Source organism: Exophiala spinifera (genome assembly GCF_000836115.1).
Source record: "Exophiala spinifera strain CBS 89968 unplaced genomic scaffold supercont1.1, whole genome shotgun sequence".
Lineage (NCBI taxonomy): Eukaryota > Fungi > Ascomycota > Eurotiomycetes > Chaetothyriales > Herpotrichiellaceae > Exophiala > Exophiala spinifera.
In genome coordinates this window covers 3,961,946-3,982,264 of record NW_015622513.1, presented here as the reverse complement: position 1 = coordinate 3,982,264, position 20,319 = coordinate 3,961,946, and the positions used below count along the sequence as shown (strand labels likewise).

Here is a 20,319-nt window from a genome sequence, read left to right as displayed (position 1 = left end):
GCTCCCCATGCAGGGGGTTTACCAAAGTGGTCCACTGGTATGCATGGCCATGTTCAAATGTGGTCCTGGTTTTTTGTTTTCAGCGAGGCGTCATGGTGCATCTGTCAACAAGATTTTGTGTTTGGAGGATTTTTATGAGCTTCTTTGGGAGCAGGGTCATATGTTTATCTTGGGAGTGCGGCTTTGTATGCCGTGACAGGTCCGACAACCTGAAAGTATACCCTGAGAAGCCCTTCAACACTTGAGATTTTGTCGAGTATCGTTAACGCACCAGAGCCGAGCGTGCACGAGCTAAACCGTTCTCCAATGCTCAGACATGCTCGACAACAGATGAATTCTCTTCAGCCTACACGCCTCTACAGCAACACGCAGCTGCACTACTGCTGCATTCGCTGTTCAAGTGTCATTTGCGGCCACGAACAAGCAACAGGCAGGGGCAGTCTATCAAGCTAGGAGACTAGGAAGCCTGGTCTGTTTCCTGGCCACTGCCAGCACTGGTCGGCGCTCGTCAAGACTTCTGAGAATCGACAGAAGAAATGTAACCGAGGAGTGGCACCTTATAGGCTGGTTGCTCACGTCAAAATCAGCCACTGAAACCGAGCTGTGAACGTTTCGAGAGTGCCTGGATGTCGGATCCTGAAACTCAGGGAGAGCCGGGGAGAAATTGTGAGCGTCTCAGCATTCGACAAGAATTGTTTTGTCTGTATAACCCGACCGGCCCGAAGCTTGATCGCTAGTCCCAATCATCATCATTATCATTATCGTCGTCTGTGGCCTTCTTGCTGTTGCTGAGCTCCTCATCACTATCTTTCCGCCTAAGCCGCATGTCATTCGCGGTGATTGCACCAACGTCCACGAGAAGCTGCTCGATGTTGCGAAGATTCGTCCGTGGTCCGTTCAACTGTGCCAGGGTTACAAGCTGCCGCTTGATGTCGCCATCCTTGTAGATCAGAATCGTTGGTGTGTTGCGTTCAGGGTACCCTTCGATACATAGGTCCGCTCTTATTTGGCAAAACTTGATATCGCCATACTTGGCAGCGGCTTGACGCCAGACCTCAGTCAAAACTCGGGACTCGACGTTTGTTCCAAGCGAAGATGTCAAGTTGACAAGTACAAATGCTTTCGAGCTCTCGTCTGTAACGTCTCGTGCATAGTCAGGCTTCTGAAGCGGATAGACTTGACCATATACACTCTTCCTTTGAAGCGTTGAGAGTTCGGCAAGGCGACGTTGCCTGTACTGCTCCAGAAATGCCTCGTCCTCTTCATCCTCCAGGTCGGCGAGTTCGTCCAAGTCTTTATCCTCGAGCCGGTTCTCGTGGGCTTTGCGTGTAGCCTCAAGAAGAGCCTCCTGAATGATCGGCTCTGGGTCTTTTGGCTTCTCCGGGATGATGCCATGTTTACGGAGAATATCGTTCCTGCAATCAAAGTGTGAACATGAATGTTTACTTGCATAGAGACTGGCAGTCACAGGCCAGTTCGTGTCGCATACCATTCTGTATCCGCATTCGGGTCGTCCACTGGCACATTCACTGGCATATCCATACTGAATACGAACAGGGAGATTTTGCAACACCTTTAGTTCTTATATCCTGAGCTCGAGTAAGGTGTGTATTTTGACCAGGCACCGATGATGGGCATGAAGTGAAGGATCTGAAGCGTCGTCAATGCAGACTCGCTACAGCCACAGTGGCTTTCAAGTGTGGCGCAACGCGCACTCCACAAGAATTTGGCTTTGGGCGAGGACACTGTAGACATCCCCTGCGACTTTCGACGGCCTCACGTCGACACACTTCCGTTGTTGACACTCTTTCAGCGTGCACTCCACGTCCGTCTCTCCCTCGCTACCTCCTCTTCATTGATCCATTCTCTCCGCGACATGATCGTGCGGTAGTCCACAACAAACCCCGGTTGTTCTCTCTCTGCTCTCCTGGGCATCCTCGTTATCCACTCCCACAGACACCAAGAATACACGAAGGACCATATCCACGATGAGTTACGCAAAGAAGGACGAGGATGCCGACCACTCCGTCGGCTTCAGGTTGGACCGTACCTCTGTCTTCCAAGATGGTATACTGCTGCGCCTTTTTTAACACTCTGACCTTCCGCCAACTAATTGTACTTCAGCTCGATTGTTCAATTCCTCTCCCATCTCACCTCGAAAATGCCGCACACTGCTCACGAAGATCGGCGTCCTCCTCTTCACGGGGGAGAAGTTTCCTACTAATGAAGCCACCACGTTGTTTTTCGGTATTTCTAAACTATTCCAGAACAAGGACCCCTCCTTACGCCAAATGGTCTATTTGATCTTGAAAGAGTTGGCCCACACGGCCGAGGATGTGATAATGTCTACCAGTATTATCATGAAGGATATGACTGTGGGAAGCGAGATCATATACAAAGCGAATTCTATCCGAGCTCTGTGTAGAATCATCGACGCCACGACAGTCCAAGGTATTGAGCGACTGATAAAGACTGCCATAGTGGACAAGTCTCCAGCAGTCTCTTCGGCGGCGCTAGTGTCCTCGTATCACCTCCTGCCAATCGCGAGAGATGTGGTCAGAAGGTGGCAGAGTGAGACACAGGAGGCCGCGTCGTCGTCGAAATCTGGCGGCGGTTTCTTGAGCTTTGGGGGCAGCTCTCAACATTCCCTGGCAGCCGCAAACACAAACTATATGAACCAGTACCATGCGATTGGTCTGTTGTATCAGATGCGCTCTCACGATCGCATGGCCTTGGTAAAGATGGTGCAGCAATATGGCGCCGCAGGAGCTGTGAAGAGCCCTGCTGGCGTCATGATGCTTGTCCGACTGGCAGCTCGACTTGCTGAAGAGGATCCCAGCCTGAGAAAGCCCATGATGCAGATGCTGGACACGTGGTTGCGACACAAGAGCGAGATGGTCAACTTCGAAGCAGCCAAGGCAATCTGCAATTTGCCAGGCGTGACCGATGCCGAGGCAGCTCAGGCGATCCACGTCCTGCAGTCCTTCTTGACTTCCCCTAGAGCAGTTACGAAGTTTGCTGCTATTCGGATCCTCCATTCTTTCGCTTCCTTCAAGCCGCAAGCCGTCCATTCTGCCAACCCTGACATCGAAGCCCTGATCTCCAACAGCAATCGAAGCATCGCGACATTTGCTATCACTACTCTGCTCAAAACGGGTAACGAAGCCAGCGTTGACCGACTGATGAAACAGATTCAGGGATTCATGTCCGAGATCACGGACGAGTTCAAGATTACCATTGTTGAAGCTATCCGCACACTCTGCATGAAATTCCCGAGCAAGCAAGCTGGTATGCTTACATTCCTGAGCACGATTCTTCGTGATGAGGGTGGCTATGAATTCAAGCGTGCTGTTGTTGAGAGCATGTTTGACCTGATCAAGTTTGTACCTGGCAGCAAAGAAGAAACCTTGTCACATCTTTGCGAATTCATCGAGGATTGCGAGTTCACAAAGCTTGCCGTTCGCATCTTGCACTTGATTGGTGTTGAAGGACCAAAGACACCGCAGCCCACAAAATACATTCGATACATCTACAACAGAGTGGTTTTGGAGAATGCTTTGGTCAGAGCTGCCGCAGTCACCGCTTTGGCCAAATTTGGTGTCGGACAAAAGGACCCTGAGGTCAAGAAGAGCGTCAAGGTGCTGTTGACGAGATGCTTGGACGATACAGATGACGAAGTCCGTGATAGGGCCGCGTTGAACTTGCGGTTGATGGAGGAAGAAGACGAAATTGCCGAGCGCTTTGTCAAGAACGACTCAACATTCTCATTGCCAACTTTCGAACACAAGCTCGTCATGTATGTGACATCAGATGACAAATCGGTCTTCAGCAAAGCCTTCGACATTAGCCAGGTTCCAGTGGTGTCACAGGAGCAGGCTTTGGCCGAGGAACGCACGAAGAAGCTTACTACTGCCACTCCAACACTCAAGGCTCCAAGCACCGGCCCAGCCAAGCCAAAGGCAAATGGTCTCTCGGACGGCCCTTCTGCTGCAGCAGCCGCCCAGAAGTATACCCAAGAGTTCTCGAGAATACCCGAGCTTGCCGCTTATGGGCCGGTGCTCAAGTCCAGCTCTGTGGTTGCGCTTACGGAGAGCGAGACCGAGTACGTCGTCTCCGCAATCAAGCATATCTTCAAGGAGCATGTGGTTATCCAATACGACATCAAGAACACATTGGACCAGACGGTGATTGAAAATGTTTCAGTCCTGGCTACGCCATCGGAAGACGAAGAAGCGACCCTTGAAGAAGAGTTCATCATTCCTGCCAATGCTTTGAAGACCAACGAGCCTGGTGTCGTTTATGTCGCTTTCAAAAAGGTCGAAGGAGAGGCATCTTTCCCCGTCAGCACATTCGGCAATGTCCTCAAATTCACCAGCAAAGAAATCGACCCAACCACCGGCGAGGCCGAAGAAGGCGGATATGAAGACGAATATGAGGTCGAAAACCTCGAGCTCACAGGAGCAGACTTTGTCTCTCCTGCCTTCGCTGGTAGCTTCGATCATATTTGGGAAGGGACAGGTGCCAATGGCGAAGAATCCAACGACACATTACAACTGGCGAGCGTTAAGAGCCTGGCCGGTAAGTTTCTGCCACTCCCTGGCTCTGTATTCTCATGCTGACTATCCTTGATCAGATGCGACAGAACAACTCACCCAAACCCTTTCCCTACAACCTCTCGAAGGCACAGACGTCGTCTTGTCCAACGCCACGCATACTCTGAAATTGTACGGCAAGTCCGTGACCGGCGGACGGGTTGCTGCGCTAGTCAAGATGGTGTTTTCTGCAAAGTCGGGCGTCACGGTCAAGGTATCTGTGCGGACAGACGAAGCAGGTTTGTCGGGTGCAATCATCTCTGTGTTGTCATGAGTAGTATATATGCATGGGACGAGAGTAAAAAGTGTTGTTCGGACGAATTCGGACCATGGAGGACACAATACCTAGGGATGCTTTCTAAGGAACATAGGAGATGAGACTTTGTGGTACTGGGGCTTTCTGTTGTGGAACAAGGAAATAGTAGCGTTGGTATTTGCTGGCTTGCTTGCTTGCTCGCTCGCTCGCTTGCCTTGGTTGGTAAATGATGACAAAATCTTAGAGACATACAGGATGAGATGTGAGACTCGTGAAACTCGAGAGGAATGATTTTCTCCAACCCCGTACGATCCAGTCTGTAGCAGCATAAGAAGAATGAACATGGTTTAAGAGCCTCATGAATTAGCAGGTTCATTATGCCACGGCTACCTGACCTATATAACTAAGGGCATCCCCGGATCTGACTGCTCCAGAGGGTCGAAAGTGCTCGGCTCTCCTGGCCTAGGTAGAGCTTGAACGTTGGTCTATGTCCCTTCCATACAGACCGGAATAAAAAGAAAGAGCACCATACCCGTACACTCACGGACATCTCAGATGCCCGGATACGTCATACGTGGGCGGCGGTTTCCATGCTTGCTTTGCTTGACTTCGCTGGTTCGGTGCGGTTGACTCTCGCCCATCCCATGGTACCCGTACTGGTCGTACCAGAACAACGAGACGGGGCCTCACATGGGCAAGCGACCTGGTCACCACACCGCGCCTGACTAGTAGTCCTCAAAGAACCGTGACACAGCCGTGGGAGTGAGGGTGGATGTAATGGCTGACCCCTTGCGTGTGAAGTCTGAAGTGCTAGGTACGGTTGAGGTCAAAGTGGTCATACCCTAGAACACGTGAACCGTCTTTCTCTGTGTGTGTAGGTATGTTTTGTGGTGTTTCAACGAATCTGGCACCATGGCTCAGACGTCTTCTACGCCTTCTTCTTCGATCGACCTTTCTTCGTCGTCGACGGTGTAGCTGGCACCGGAGGCGCTGGTCCCACTGCGTCGACGCCCGAGGAGAAATTCATACCGCCTGCGGACGAGATGGCCGCGAGCGTGGCGTCGTCAATTGGCTCAATATTGTCGGTGGCTGGCTCAGAGATGGCGGCTTTCCCTTCTTTCTTCGCCACGCCCAACACTTCAATGTTCTCGGCGAGCCAGGACTGAAATTCCTTCTTCTGCAGGTATCCGTGCGTGTTGAACCATTGTGTAAACGAGCCCTCGATCTCTTTGTTTTCCCACTTCTTGCCCGACGGCGCCTCGTACGACACTTTGAGTTTGTAACTCGGGCTGTACTTTTGCGACGACGATTTCAGCGTCAACTGAAGTGTGCACTTGTTAGTATCATGTGACTTGGAATCCCGTGAAAGAGCATGGTATGGCAAGGGGCACGGGGAGAGGAATGGAGGGTTGAGAGGGTGGGAGTGCGAATGGGCCATGTCCAAAGCTAACCTTTTGTCCACCTTCTCTTGTACCGACAAATACGGTGCCCGCTTCAACGGCCCATATCCAATACGTCAAGAGACTGTTGAGCACAAAGTACGCCACGCAAGCTGGACCGGTGTACGCCTTTGTCGCGTCCCAGCCCAGTTTGTAGTCCGCGTAGAAGAGCACACCGGCGATTATGACTGCCGTGTAGCCTAGGATCAGTCGGACGTTGGTACTGGAGTGTAGCTGTTTGAACGTGTAGGGTTTGGGGAGGCTCGTGAGGTACGGTGCAAGCGCGTCGTCCGTGGCATTTTTGAGGTCTGCAGAAGATGTCAGATGGTCGCGGTGGAGGAGAGCAGCATATTTACCATTGACGGAGTAGAGGGAGACTTTTTGAGGTGGTGAGGACATTGCTGACGAGTTCGCGGCCCAGTCAAGAGGTTTGACTGCGGGATGGGAATGAAGAGAAGGCTAATTAGTCTGGAATGGTCCTTGAACGAGCATTGCTTTTGGTGTGTTACAAGAGAGTCTGTCCTGAAGTCGTCAACGGTCAGTCAGTTGTATGTGTCACTCACTCTCCCTCAATGCGTTGCCGGCATCGAGGACAGATGTGCGTTGCAACAAGAACCGAAGATATCCCGGCGTCTGGCACCGTTCTTTCACTTCAGCCTTGTCTGCCCGTCATCGACCTACCACTCCTCTGTTGGCGTCCCTCTCCTTTCTGACATCTCCAGTGTGGACAGAGGGTAACTCATTATGGAGCTGACTTTTTGTCCTTCGCAGGGACTGGTAGAACAGGTGGCATCGACAGGGGACTTTTCGTTCTCTCGTTTGTTTGTGAGGCTTTCAGCCTCCCCCCCGGCTGCGGCCTGACCGTAGCATCTTGAGAAGCCATATCAGTTCTCTCTGGGGAAGCATACGTCTCGCCTACGGTATGGGGCAGGTGAAGCTCTAGCTCAACTAGCACGCCGGGTTCCGCTCCGCACAGTCAGGAATTCAAATCCCTCGCTCAAGAGTCAAGAAGGGAGACCGGACGTTGCCGACGAGGCTGTCGTGGAGCAATTTTTGGGGTTCTAACTAGAGGGCAAATGCCGCCGCCGGCCGTCACACCACCACCCTCTTAAAGCCTCAGGTGTGCCCGGCTCAGTGCCAGCGTCTCCTGACACATGATCGCTAACAGCTCCTATAGTTGATGATTATGTGCGACGCTTGTGGTCGTCTAGCACTGCATCAAGGCGGTGGTATGATTGATTATGTGTGCAGCATGGTAACGCTGTACCATCGCTATACACGCACATCAGACCACACGTCGACCCTCTCAGCGCGTCCTGGCTTCGGGCTTGTTTCGATTCAACGGTAGGTCCAAGTACAAATAAATAGGTGAGCTCGAGTCCCCTGCACTTCTCCCGGGACAATCTGCCATTCACTCAACAACCAGATTGGGTATATCGAAACACTTCTGGTACATCCATTTCGACAGTCTACCTTAAAAAAAAATACCTCGACGGAGCTCAAAAGCACCTCAATTCCATCAACCAAAATACCACACGAAACCACCCCCTGACAAACACCAAAAATGACGACTCCTCTCGTCTGGAAAGCCTCGCGGGTCTCCGCATCAGTACACACTCTCCAATACGCCGGCTTCTTTACGTCGTTCCTGATACCATGTGGTCTGTTCTTGGGAGCCTTGAGAGACCCAGCGAGTGTTGCCGAAGCCCGGAAACGAGCTCAACGGAGGGCACAGTGGGTGAAATAAATTCACAATAGACCCCGGATACACATCTTTTCTACACCCATTCGTCCGATCGGCCTCTGTTCTTCGTTGACGTGCGGGAATTTACAACCCCAGGAAGATCAAGAACGGCATTTATTTCCCCCTTTCCGCATTCAGAGGAGGTACCTCCGGAGAGACTCCTTGTACAGTCTGAGTCGGCTCACCAGGGGGCAGAAGGAAAAGATACAAGAAACCATACAATTATTTATTGTTAGCGAGCAAGCGAAGCATTCCATGAACAATGCGAAAGGCACTGCTTTGTTTTGGGAGGGGCATAGCTAATTGGCCCAGGTGAAGGGGCGTTGTATATGAAGCCATGGAAGGTGATTGTCGCTCTTGCTTGAAACATTGCAAATAAATTACAATGAGACATCTTGTGCAATTTATCAAGTCTGCAATATGACAAGACCCAGAAAGCAAATGCACTTTCTTGTTTCCTACATGTCACCGTTCACAGCGTATGAAGAACCTTTTGCCGTTTACTTGACAACTCCATCATTCCTCGGCGGTCTTTCCTCGCTTCTTTCCTATGTCCTCGTGCAGGGTCTTCCTCGCCGACCTACTAGGTATCATCAATCATACTGTCTCCACATCTCGACACCGCTCCCACCACAAGCACAACTTCACGGGACATGGGCAGGACGATCCCCGCTCTCATCAAGGCAAATATCTACTCGACGACATGGGGCCGGCCTTGTTCCTCAGAGACACCAGTCCAGTCGACTCAGGAAGAATGCTGTTTGGCCTCGTTCAAATTCCGCTTCAGTCCACCAAATCCGAGGGCGGCCCTGAACAAGCCATCCGTGCAGCCCTTCCAGAGGGTGTTCGCAACGAGGACCCAGTACATTGTGGTCGCGAACGCACCTCTCCAGATCCACTTGGGCGTCCCGAACCAGCCATCCAGCAAATCCGACACGACGCGCCTTGCGTACCTTTCGCCGTCCATGACCATCGGCCGCGCCGCCTCCGCCTTCATGTTCGTCTCGAGCGGCTCCCGGATGGGTTCGTAGATGGACCCGCGCGGCAGCGTGTACGTCGTCTCGAACTTGGTCATGTTGCCCTGTGCCATGCCCGTAACGAGCTCCACGACACGCACGCCGAACGGCTCCAGCTCTAGGCGCATGCAGTCTGTCAATGTGGCAAGCGCGGCCTTTGCACTCGCGTACGCGGACGCGGGCGACTTGAACCCGTGCGCCGACTGCGAGGTGTGATTCACTATGATGCCCTTGGAGTGGATGAGGTGCGGGAGGAGAAGCTGCGTGATTTCAAAGTGTGGAAACACGTTGATCTCGAACATGTATCGAAAGTCCTTGGGCGCCGTGTCTGCAAAGGGCATGAGGTGCTTGTCGCCAGCGTTGTTGATCAGGATGTCCAGCTTCGTGACGCCCAAACTGAAGGCGTGGATCGACTCTGTCGACAGCAGGTCCAGCTCGCGCGTGTCAATGCCTAGCGAGGTCAGTCTCGTAAGTCGGGACAGGGAGCGCGCCGTCGCTATGACATGGAAACCTCGTCGGTGGAACTCCCTTGCCAGCTGTTCGCCGATCGAATCTTGGGAGCATCCTGTTATCAGGACCGTTTTTCTGGAGTCTGCTGTGTTGCTCGCCATGGTGTTTCAAGAGGCTCATGCGAAGTGCTCGAGGAGGTGAAGAACGCCTGCGCGTCTCCGCGCTCCTAGATACTTAGATATCATCAACTGAGAATTCCACCCTTGACTATTCAAGTGGAGGAGCTGAGCTTGAACCGTTGCGCAACGGTTCGGCCTTTTCTGCTATGCGATCAGCTAGGAGGCCTAACCTGTCTGAGGACGTATTCGCCTAAGGCGGACAGTCCCCATCTGAAGGCTCGTCTGTGCCGGCGGATATACCACCGGCGAGAAAAATCAATCAAGTCACCGGGTACTGAATCAGGGAGGGGGAGAGTCGGCCAGGCCAAAATTCTGGTCAACGGTGATCGCTGAACACGCATCTTCCAGCTGGAACCCCAGGTACGATAATTTCAGTACTTCCTTTCTCTTCTACGAGTGACATTTTCTCCCGCTCGTGCACTGCGTAGCACTCGAATGGCGGAACCTTGTGAGTCTGGACAGTCTAACATGGATGTTCAGGATAGAAGGGTCCCAAGTTCCAGCTCGTACTCCGTACCTAGCTATGTATTGTAGGTAGGGAGCACATGGAGGCTGTGTCCTCGGCGGTGTCCGTTGAGTCACCGAGCTGAGGCTAGTGAGGCTAGCTCCCTGCCTACCCAGGTACGGGCATGTGCTTAGGGTTCTTGGGGCCCATATCGTCATCCCGCAGGCAGATGCTAAGCCTGCCCAGGGAGGGGATTTCGTGTGGACACACCAGCCCCACACACAAAAATTTTATCTACCTTAGATATTAATGGGCTCAAAAAATCGACACATTCAGGCGGGTGGCATGGTGTAATGGTCAGCATGTATCGTTGTGGTTATTCGCCTTGTACAGCTTCTCTTGAGCCGTATGTTTTATGGTGTTTCCCAGCTCCGATCCGATCCCGGTTCGATTCCGGGTGCCGCCACAAAATCGTGGTGGTTATTCGCCTTCTTTTTTTTTTTGCGACCTCCCTGTTGCGACGGAACACTTTAATAAAGATTTTTGTTTTTGGGGAGTCGTTTTGCGGGCCAATTTTCAAGGACGATTGTTATATATGTGGAGGAAGCATATATTGTTTCCGTCGTGCAGCCGAACTAACGGCAGTGTGTGTAAAATGTGCTCAAGACCGCGCACAGCCCCAACAGCCCCCGGAATTCGCGGTTCCCTCATCGTGGTCAGTCTGTAGGACCATCTAATGTCAATGACGCGCATTGGGAAAGTGTTAGATAATCTGGTGTCGGAATAATCCCGACTCCACGCCCAAGTCGTAGCGCGTCGGGACTGTTGTCGGGATTCGGCTGTCGGTAGCTCGATTCCGTTCCATGGGCATTCCGGGTGATGCAACAGCGCCTTGTAAAAGTGCTCGTCAACAAGGGTTTCTCGGAGTTTCGACATGCACTCTGTGTAAGGATTCATTCGAACAATTGGACGACTGTCGCTTGAAAGCTCGGGTCGTACGGATCACGGGCACGGCTTGAGCATACGGCTTAATCAATACCTAGGGAGGAGGTATATAATATGGACTAGAAGTGAGCCCAAGTGAGAGCATCAAAGATCATGTCCAGCTTCGAACGACTATCGAACATATCGAAACATCTGAGTACTCAAGACCATATCCCGACGTCAACATCCATGGCAAAGACCAAGAACTTCGAGGTAGCCATCATTGGAGGTGGGATTGCAGGTCTAACCCTGGCAATTGCGTTACACCACCGTGGTATCCCCACCACGATCTATGAGCAGGCACCTCAGTTTGGCGAAATTGGTGCCGGTGTGTCCTTCAGCCCCAACGCGGTTCAGGCAATGAAAGTCTGTCACCAAGGGGTATACGATGCGTTCGAGAAAGTCTGCACTCGCAATATCTGGCCGTCGAAAGAGAAGGTCTGGTTCGACTTTTTCAACGGTCTAGCAGATCCTCCCGAGGGCCGCAAAGGACAAGACATAGCCTTCAGCGTCAAGACCAAAAATGGCCAGAACGGTGTACACCGCGCAAGGTACCTCGAAGAGATGGTGCACTTGGTTCCAAAGGAAATCGCTCGGTTCGGCAAGAGGCTGAAGGAGATCGAGGAAAGCAGCAATGGCAGATTGGTGATGGAGTTCGAAGATGGGACGACTGCAGAAGCCGATGCCGTTATCGGTTGCGATGGTATCAAATCGACCGTAAGGAAGATCATCGTCGGCCGAGATCATCCTTCTGCGCATCCAGTGTATACACACAAGTATGCATACCGGGGTCTAGCCCCGATGGACAAGGCGATTGAAGCAGTTGGTGAAGAGCTAGCGCAAAATTCATGCCTGCATGTGAGCTTTTACCAAGTCAGTACTCTTGTGGACGCACGCTGATTTGCAATAGATGGGCCCTGATGGCCATGTCTTGACATTCGCTGTCAACCACGGCGAAACGATGAATATTGTTGCGTTCCGAACGACTCCAGAAGACTGGCCAGATTTCAACAAGCTCACGAGACCTGCGAAACGGGAAGAGGCCCTCCATGACTTTGCGGAATATGGGTCCAATGTCATCAACTTGTTGAAATTGACGAAACCCGTCCTTGATGTGGTAAGTGATAAGTGACGCTGAGACACTGGCCTTTGCACCCCATTGTTGACTGACCATTTGCACTACAGTGGGCCATATTTGATCTCGGAGACCATCCCGTTCCTACCATGTGCAAGGGACGTATCTGCATCACCGGAGATGCTGCGCATGCAACGTCACCACATCACGGTGCAGGCGCGGGGATCTGCATTGAGGACAGCGCTGTCCTCGCTGAGCTTCTAGCAGACCAATCTGTCCAAACGCCTCAAGATCTGAAGGCGGTGTTCGCGACCTTCAATGCCGAAAGGAAAGACAGAGGTCAGTGGCTGGTACAAGCCAGTCGACATATCGGCGACTGCTATGAGTGGCGAGCGGAGGGGGTCGGAAGGGACTTTGACAAAATCGAGTCCGAAATCAACAAACAGAACGCCATCATTGGAGAGTTCGACGTGACCAAAGCGTGTGAAAAGGCAAGATTGGAGCTTCATAGAAGACTGAAAGGCTGATAAGGCCGGTATTAGTCTTAAGACATGGAGGACAATGACGGAGTGGTGGCATTAATATCCCAGTTGAGTCCAAAATAGTCAAGGTCAAGAAGATGTTGGCCAAACCAAGCATCGGATAGTTCGTCAACCCCGTAACTTAGAAATGGACTGAGGTTCACCATGGGATTGGCATCTGCATCGACGTAGTTGGTAACGTATGACGAGTTGGTGGGCTGTACACCGGCGTCATGATCGCCGTTTTCTCCTGCGGTGGCTTCTCGAGATACGCCAGCATGAGACAAGACATCTTCAGCGTTTATTTGATCTCGGTGTGATAATTGAGAGCGAGAAGCTCGAATTCTGAGCTTCTGTAGGACGGAGATTGCTTGAGGTGCAGAGATGACTTGCTCTTCGTAGTGTTCCAGGATTCGCAGGCAACGAACCCAACTTGCTTCGAACGACTGCTGGGCATCTCGAATTTGGATATTTTCAGGACCCTGCACAGCCGCAAGCAAAGTGATCATCGCCGCAAATGTGACTGTTTCATCGTCAATGCTGTCTTGAGTAGATAGCCAATTTCAACTTACAGTATACCGAATGCCATGCGCTACTCTTGTACGCGGTATCAAGATGCTGATGAATAATTTCAATCAGTCTGTGAGCCATCTGAACACACAGGTTGCAGCATTGGATGACCAAATGCTGATCCAGCGAGGAGTCCGTGACCATTTTGCCAGTATTTGTTGACTGTGGACGGGTGTGACGGGTGGTGGAGAGCAAAAGCGGTCGTAACAAGAGTAGCCGCACATACAACAATCTAATGGAAAGTGAGCATCGGGCAGGCTTTTCAAGGGGCGAAATACCTGCAGTACAACACTTGTTGTTGTAGGCTGACACAATTGTTCTTCTCTGACACAACCAGTGGTGATACTTCGGATGTCTGTAAGTAGTCTGGTACCGATTTCGCAAAGCTGTCGAGGCGGCGATTGAGCCTCAGAACAATTTCGACCAGGTCGTCAGGCTCCGAACTCGCCGTATAAAATGTCCGCAAGATCTCTGCAAGGTGTTCAAAAAGCGTGCAGGAGGACACAAACAAGCCTAATCTGGACGGCACATCGGTAGGCTGATGTCCTTCCTCTCCATCGTCACGCAAGAATTCATCATCTATGAGCATAGGGATCGGAACTTTACCAGCATCCTGGAGCATGGTCGGCCGTCCGAAGGTCATGGCGAGAAGCCTCTTCGCATTAGCGTTGGGTTGTAAAACTCTCATAACTTGCCTACCTGTCCAGTATGACACAAGTATGCCAAATCCTGCGGTTCATTTCACGATCCAGCTGTGTCTCACCTTCACGCTTGCCACCGATATGCATGCCCAAGCTGTGTGCTGCCCTGACCGCAAGTCCGACGACGTTCCAGCAGCGGGTTGCGTATCTCGAAGATTGAAGATAAACACCCTGGAGTAACAACAACTGTACGGCAGGTAACGATGACGAGTCCAGGATATCGAAAACAAACAGTCGGCGGGATCGTTGGTAGAAATCATCGGCAATTGAGGATCTCTTTCTGGATGGGACCAGGGTGCTAAATTGGCAACCTAGAGCAAAGACAAGGTTGAGCATCGATGGAAAAATACTTTGGCTGTCATCAGACTTCTGCTGACAGGCAATTTTCTCATTTTCTGGAAGCCACATGGTTCTGTACTGCCTCTCCAGCGAAGGCTTGTGGATAATAGGGAAAACCGGATGGATGAATTCCCAGTAACACGCAAGGTAATCGTCTGCGTTCCGACGTGCTGGATACACAACAGCACTGTCGTCCCTTTCGTGGAAAATCTCTTCATAACCCGTCGATCGTTGAGCTCTCGATGTGTCGACCGGGCAGCGATTTCTCTTCTTTGAGATCCTGGCTTCTGATGATGCATCAAATGTTTGGGCTCTGTTCGCCATATGCCGAATGAGATTGATGGTGGAAGAGCCCCCGTATAACGCCGTGTCGTTCTCAGCAGTGACCGTCGCGACTCCATCGACATGGGGCTCTCCGTCTGTTTCGGGTTGCGAGTGCCCATGGTGATTATCGGCTAGTGCCAAGGGAGATCGGTCCGGCTCGATGATAGAACGTCGATGACTACTTTGAAGTCGAGCCCTTGATTCTGCGTCCTGTTTGTGAAGATCCAGTGGAGGGCGCTCAAAAATACACGTGGACCCAACGCGTCGTCGCTCACAAGCAAGGCAGACTGGCAGGCGGCCATCACAGCGAGTCTTCCGATAGCGGCAGTTGTTGCAAGCCAACGAGATCTTGGACCGTTTACGTCGGGGGGTTGGTGACGGTGCTTCTGGAGCAGCAGCAGGAGGGCTGTTGCTCAGTATAGGACTGTCTACCACCTCCTGCCGAGACATGGAGCAGGCGGCAGTCTCGCGATGGTCGCACCAGAGGGATGATGTACAATGTCCCGGAGGAGCATGAGGTGCAAGATCCGGGGAAGACAAGTCCAAACACAGATGGCCTAGCTTGTACTAACTACCTAGGTAGTTCACTAAGTTAGTACAAGCTAATATCGTAGCTTAATAGGCAGTCCAGGCCAGGCTTAGGGGCTCATCTCCTCTAATGCTCCACTAATTAAGCCTAGTGAGCCTCATTAGCCACACCACCTGTAACTAGCTAGGTACTGTAGTTTGCCTTAACTTGGGCCACTACGTTACTATGGTAGTTAGGCATACTGTAGCAGCCTAACTAGTTAGTGACCTGCCTGTACATATACTACGGCTTCATCCCCTACCGCCGTATGTCTCTCATGCTCTCGGTGTAGGATAGGTTGCTCTGTTCTTGTTCGGACTGTGATGAGATTATGCTCAAGCAAAAGAAAGCCAGACCCGACACCCGGCCACCAGTGGCCTGGGAGCCGGTGGCATCATGTGGTTTCGACCAACTTCTGAGTCCTAAGACCATGAACGAGTTTTGCTTCACAAGGTGAGTATGAGGATGATTCTCATCGTAGACTCACTCGAAAGCATAGATCCATGTTGTATGTATACAGCGCGCCCACAGACTGTCTGTTACGAAGAGCATACCGTGCCCTGATATTGTGAAGAATCTCCGGAGTCATGCTTTGCATGTCTCGCATGTTACTTGTAGAAGAATAGCTAGCTGCTGCGTCACCTAAATGGACATGTATTGCGTAATACGTGCCGACCCAAACGAGGCTTACATGTGTCGAGGCTCCAAAGAACTTAGCTCTCAGTACCAACCCGAGGATAACACTCCGTGAGAACCGCAGACGACACTCCATCGCTATGTCGAATACATGTAATATGCCTCGGTGTGCCTTGTTATCCGTGAAAAGTATCGCCCTGGTGACTGGGTACTTAGGTACCTCAGATGAGGCTGACATTACGACGAACAAAACAACGGCGATACGCAGACCGCGTGGACGCGTAAACAGCCCGTTTTCGGCGGTTCTTTCACCGACAAGGAGCGATACTCCGTATATCAACCAACTACTTCCGAACCTCCATAATCATACTGTCAATCTCGACAGTATAGTACCGCGAGACCATGACACCTTTCCAATCATAGACACTCTTCCTTGAGTATGGCTTTGAGTGCTACGGCACCCTTACCGTCGTCACCCCTCTCTTCGCCCCCGCCAACCCAGTCTTTCAGCAAAACAATCTCTACTACAGCCACTGGACCAACGTATCGAACAGCAGTAGAATTACCATTTGAACTTTCTCAGCATGTTCAAACATACTATGAGGAGCAGCTCTTCACCCAAGCATACAACTTTCTCATCTCTATCGTCAGCAATAGCGTATCTCATGTTGACCCTTTAAAACCCATCACGATCCCGTCTCCGCCACACCTCGCACTCGCCGCGACCATCGCTGTCCATCCGGTATTCACTACACGTACGTACTCGCGCGAGAAATGGGACCAGGCCATTTCTGCACTCCGTCTCCTCCGCCTTGTAATACCACTTGTTGGGCCTATCAATGCAGACTCGGCAGCGGCATTCGGTTTCCACAGATATGATAGTCGCCTTTCTCGACACACCAGCACTACAGGCCACGATGACGACGAGGATGACTATCACTCGGACAATCATTCTGTCACGTCCACGGGTCTCAACATACGTTACGCTTCCTCACAGTCTCTCTTTACTTGCTGTGAAGATTTCTGGCATCTTGTCGGCTGGGCCTTCAATTGCGCCAGCCTGGCGGCCTCATCGGCAGTTCATGCTTCCCGGTGGACCTATTACAGCTCTCTACTGACATTCCTTGTCGATTTACTCGAAAGAGACTGGAGTCTTCGAACCAAGGGCCCTTCGCCGACCGCCGAAGAGAGCATGGTGTTGAACTACATAGAGCTCGCCTCGGGCGGTTACACCAGAGCCCGCCGCATCCTGCGTGCTATTTTCGCCGACGGAGGCACTCGGTCGACATCTGAGTTCCGTCCTATCTTTTCTCATGAGCTCAAAGAGCCTCCCAAGCAAGAAACTAAACCGATAGCTAAGCGTGAAGACCTGGATATCGATGCAGATATTTACGGAGACTATCTCATGCGCGACGAGAGCGATCTTTCCGACGATGATAATGCGAGCACCGCTACGGGAACGACGGCGAGTGGGCGGCCCGCCAAACGTCTGCGAAGGGCGGGAAGTCGTACTAGGACGCCGAGTGCAAAGGTCACGCCGAAAACTAGTGCGGGTAGCCTGAGAAGTGACTATCATGACGGTCCCGATGACAAATGTTTCGCATTCCTGGGCGATACAGAGGCAGTCAATCTACGCAAGAGATTGTTACGGTTATTGATATGTGTATCGGAGCATCCCACCATGACAGAGACGAGTCCAACGACATTTCCAGATATGGAGGAGCTTCTGACGTTATTCGTCGAGTTTATCAAGCCTTTGCCCCTGTCAGCATTTTCTGAAATCATTCTTAGTGCCCCATCACCGGAGGGACCCATGCCGCCGAATTTCCACGAGGTACGCCGAATACAAAGTCAGGTTTTCGAGCCGCAGACAGCAGCACTGCTATGTGAATCTCTGCTACAGCGGACCCTGGAGAACTCTGCACCCTCGATCCGAAGTGACGTGCTTTTGTCACAGAAGAAGTTGACCGAGGAGTATCTCCCTTTCGCAGCAGGAAAGAACAGCATTGACGCAAATGCACGGGTATCTGTCTTGTTAGAGGCATTGACTAGAAGCCTTGCCCAGCTGGGGGAACTAAAGCGTGAAGAAGGGTTGACGGCTGCGGTGTACAGGGGCATCGAGAAGAGGATGAGTAAGGTCGTTGACGCTGTCGAGGGAAAGAAACAAAAGAAAGGAGAGAAAAGGAGTGACGAGGCATGGTCCCTGCTGGTGGAGAGTGGCGAGAGGATGAGAAGAATTGTCGACGGCCTTCAAGGCGGGTGATGTGGCTGCCTGCCTGCTTCATGCTATGTACCGACATCCACTGGACAATCTGTACGGACTATTTACCTTCATCGTCGTGCCCAGATACTGTGCCTGAAGTTATCGCCAGTATGGTCGCCGTGGGGAGTTACTTTGAGGCTTCACTACCCGAGTGAGGCTGGTGCTACGTGTGCCAAGGCGAGGCTCCCGCCCCTCCGAGGCTCCAGACTCGACAGCGATTTGGGACTTCTTATTTGTTTTGAAGGCCTTTCTTTCTACACAGACCTGTGGCCTCCCGTCCTCGAACAAACGTAATCTTCTTTGCTAGATCATCACCTAGCCCATACCCAGATTCCCATCGAACGTATTGATTTCTCCCTCCCCCTAGAAACCCACAGTCATGGCTGGAGAAACCTTTTCTCTTGCGGGCCAAGGCCTCAAACTTGACACCAAGGAAGATCTGGAGAAGCACATTGCCCCCCTCCAGGCGTCTTCGAACATTACACACATCGACCTCTCAGGCAACACGCTCGGGGTGTCCGCATGCGAAGCGCTCGCGCCGATACTCTCGTCCAAAAGCACCCTCCAGAGCGCCGACCTCCACGACATCTTCACTTCCCGGCTCCTCGAAGAGATCCCCCCGGCACTCTCATCCCTCCTGACGGCGCTGCTGGAATGCCCCAACCTGCACACGATAGATCTCAGCGACAACGCGTTCGGGCTGAACACGAAAGACCCGCTCGTCGACTTCCTGTCCAAGCACGTCCCGCTCAAGCACCTCATCCTGAACAACAACGGCATGGGCCCGATCGCGGGGACGTCCATAGCCGAAGCGCTCGTGGCTCTCGCCGAGCGCAAAGAGGCGGCGCGGAAAGAAGGCAGAGACGTCCCACACCTCGAGAGCATAGTCTGCGGCCGCAACCGGCTCGAGAACGGCAGCATGGCGGCGTGGGCCAAGGCGTACGAGGCGCACAAGGACGGCATCAAGAGCGTCAAGATGACACAGAACGGCATCAGGCCCGAGGGCATCTCGCACCTGATCACCGCCGGCCTGCGCCACTGCGGAAACCTCGAGGTTCTAGACATGCAGGACAACACGTTCACGCTCAAGGGCGCCCTCGCCCTCGCAAAGACGCTGGACGGCTGGTCCGGCCTCAAGGAGCTGGGCGTGGGCGACAGCCTCCTGGGCGGCAGGGGCTCCGTGCGGGTTTTCGAGTCGTTGGCCGCCGGGGGGAACGCGGGCGTCGAGATCCTGAGGCTGCAGTACAACGACATCACCCCCGCGGGGGTCAAGGCGCTCGTGCAGGCCGCGAGGGACGGACTGCCGAAGCTAAGACGGGTCGAGCTCAACGGGAACAAGTTCGAGGAGGAAGACCCGTCGGTAGAGGCGCTGTCCGAGCTCCTGAGCGAGCGCAAGGACGAGCACGGCAAGGACGACGACCCGGAAGAGCACTGGGGCCTGGACGAGCTGGACGAGCTCGAAGGCGAGGACAGCGACGAGGAAGAAGAGGAAGAGGAGGAGGAAGACGAGGCACGTGCCAAGCTTGTCGAGGTCGACGACCAGGCCGAGGAGGAGGCCCCCGTGGCGCAGAGGAAGGATGCTGAAGTCGACGAGCTGGCCAGCAAACTTGAGAAGGCCTTGTGATGATACCAAAGAAGAAGGAAGAGAATGAGGGGAGATCAATTTTGGAATTGGAACTAGGAGTTGTGCATCTTACTTATTGGTGCAAATTGATTCGAGTATAGCAAAGCGTGGCTCAGCATAGCATGGCACAGTGGTTGGGTTTTTTTGGCACCCTCGATACCCCTTTAGAGAGACCCAAGATTCAGATGGATGACAAGCCGAGATGTAGACAACTGGTTATCCATAATCGTCACAATTCATCTTAATTGATTATTGAGGCTTTTTCTATTTAGAACAGTAGTAGTAGTAAGCTATTGTGCCGGGCGCCATTTTCATTCAAATAGTGGACCACTCTGCGATGAGAAAGAAGCCCGCTCTGGCTTTTGTACGCTTTCATTATGGTATAGGAGTCCGATGAACCCCCATGACCATCACTTGATAAGCAGAGCTTCCACTGGGACCAAGGACCACTTGGGGCAAAAGGAGAAACTCCTGGGTCTCGTTCTCAAGTTGTCCGTTAATATGGTTGCAGGTATTTGTCGAGACAAAGGCCGAAATGTAGGTCATCCGAGACCAAGAATGACGGTGTTGGTAGTCAAGCTTAGAGAAGGGCT

At 52.3% G+C, this 20,319-nt stretch overlaps 9 protein-coding genes and 1 non-coding gene across 10 annotated transcripts; 5 read left to right on the top strand and 5 right to left on the bottom strand.

Annotated features, from left to right (window-relative positions):
- Window positions 1–733: 733 nt before the first annotated feature.
- On the bottom strand, window positions 734–1,542 carry PV08_01458 (uncharacterized protein; the record flags this gene model as incomplete). Its single annotated transcript, XM_016375819.1, has 2 exons — window positions 734–1,415; window positions 1,490–1,542. 2 exons carry the CDS (start codon window positions 1,540–1,542, stop codon window positions 734–736), a joined length of 735 nt encoding a protein of 244 aa, XP_016241095.1.
- A 446-nt stretch (window positions 1,543–1,988) lies between these two features.
- PV08_01457 (uncharacterized protein) lies at window positions 1,989–4,866 on the top strand (the record flags this gene model as incomplete). The annotated part of the gene is made up of 3 exons (XM_016375818.1): window positions 1,989–2,067; window positions 2,125–4,578; window positions 4,634–4,866. The coding sequence occupies 3 exons, from the start codon at window positions 1,989–1,991 to the stop codon at window positions 4,864–4,866; spliced, it is 2,766 nt and encodes a 921-aa protein (XP_016241094.1).
- A 910-nt stretch (window positions 4,867–5,776) lies between these two features.
- Window positions 5,777–6,686, bottom strand: PV08_01456 (uncharacterized protein; the record flags this gene model as incomplete). Its single annotated transcript, XM_016375817.1, has 3 exons — window positions 5,777–6,169; window positions 6,300–6,595; window positions 6,644–6,686. 3 exons carry the CDS (start codon window positions 6,684–6,686, stop codon window positions 5,777–5,779), a joined length of 732 nt encoding a protein of 243 aa, XP_016241093.1.
- A 2,090-nt stretch (window positions 6,687–8,776) lies between these two features.
- Window positions 8,777–9,658, bottom strand: PV08_01455 (uncharacterized protein; the record flags this gene model as incomplete). Its single annotated transcript, XM_016375816.1, has 1 exon — window positions 8,777–9,658. One exon carries the CDS (start codon window positions 9,656–9,658, stop codon window positions 8,777–8,779), a length of 882 nt encoding a protein of 293 aa, XP_016241092.1.
- An 802-nt stretch (window positions 9,659–10,460) lies between these two features.
- On the top strand, window positions 10,461–10,587 carry PV08_01454. Its single transcript has one exon. It is a non-coding gene; the product is annotated as a tRNA-His (tRNA).
- A 632-nt stretch (window positions 10,588–11,219) lies between these two features.
- On the top strand, window positions 11,220–12,707 carry PV08_01453 (uncharacterized protein; the record flags this gene model as incomplete). Its single annotated transcript, XM_016375815.1, has 3 exons — window positions 11,220–11,963; window positions 12,016–12,222; window positions 12,291–12,707. 3 exons carry the CDS (start codon window positions 11,220–11,222, stop codon window positions 12,705–12,707), a joined length of 1,368 nt encoding a protein of 455 aa, XP_016241091.1.
- A 17-nt stretch (window positions 12,708–12,724) lies between these two features.
- Window positions 12,725–13,914, bottom strand: PV08_01452 (uncharacterized protein; the record flags this gene model as incomplete). Its single annotated transcript, XM_016375814.1, has 3 exons — window positions 12,725–13,224; window positions 13,274–13,503; window positions 13,550–13,914. The coding sequence occupies 3 exons, from the start codon at window positions 13,912–13,914 to the stop codon at window positions 12,725–12,727; spliced, it is 1,095 nt and encodes a 364-aa protein (XP_016241090.1).
- Window positions 13,915–13,966: 52 nt separating this feature from the next.
- On the bottom strand, window positions 13,967–15,085 carry PV08_01451 (uncharacterized protein; the record flags this gene model as incomplete). The annotated part of the gene is made up of 1 exon (XM_016375813.1): window positions 13,967–15,085. The coding sequence occupies one exon, from the start codon at window positions 15,083–15,085 to the stop codon at window positions 13,967–13,969; it is 1,119 nt and encodes a 372-aa protein (XP_016241089.1).
- Window positions 15,086–16,278: 1,193 nt separating this feature from the next.
- PV08_01450 (uncharacterized protein) lies at window positions 16,279–18,102 on the top strand (the record flags this gene model as incomplete). The annotated part of the gene is made up of 1 exon (XM_016375812.1): window positions 16,279–18,102. The coding sequence occupies one exon, from the start codon at window positions 16,279–16,281 to the stop codon at window positions 18,100–18,102; it is 1,824 nt and encodes a 607-aa protein (XP_016241088.1).
- Window positions 18,103–18,481: 379 nt separating this feature from the next.
- Window positions 18,482–19,726, top strand: PV08_01449 (uncharacterized protein; the record flags this gene model as incomplete). Its single annotated transcript, XM_016375811.1, has 1 exon — window positions 18,482–19,726. One exon carries the CDS (start codon window positions 18,482–18,484, stop codon window positions 19,724–19,726), a length of 1,245 nt encoding a protein of 414 aa, XP_016241087.1.
- Window positions 19,727–20,319: the final 593 nt, after the last annotated feature.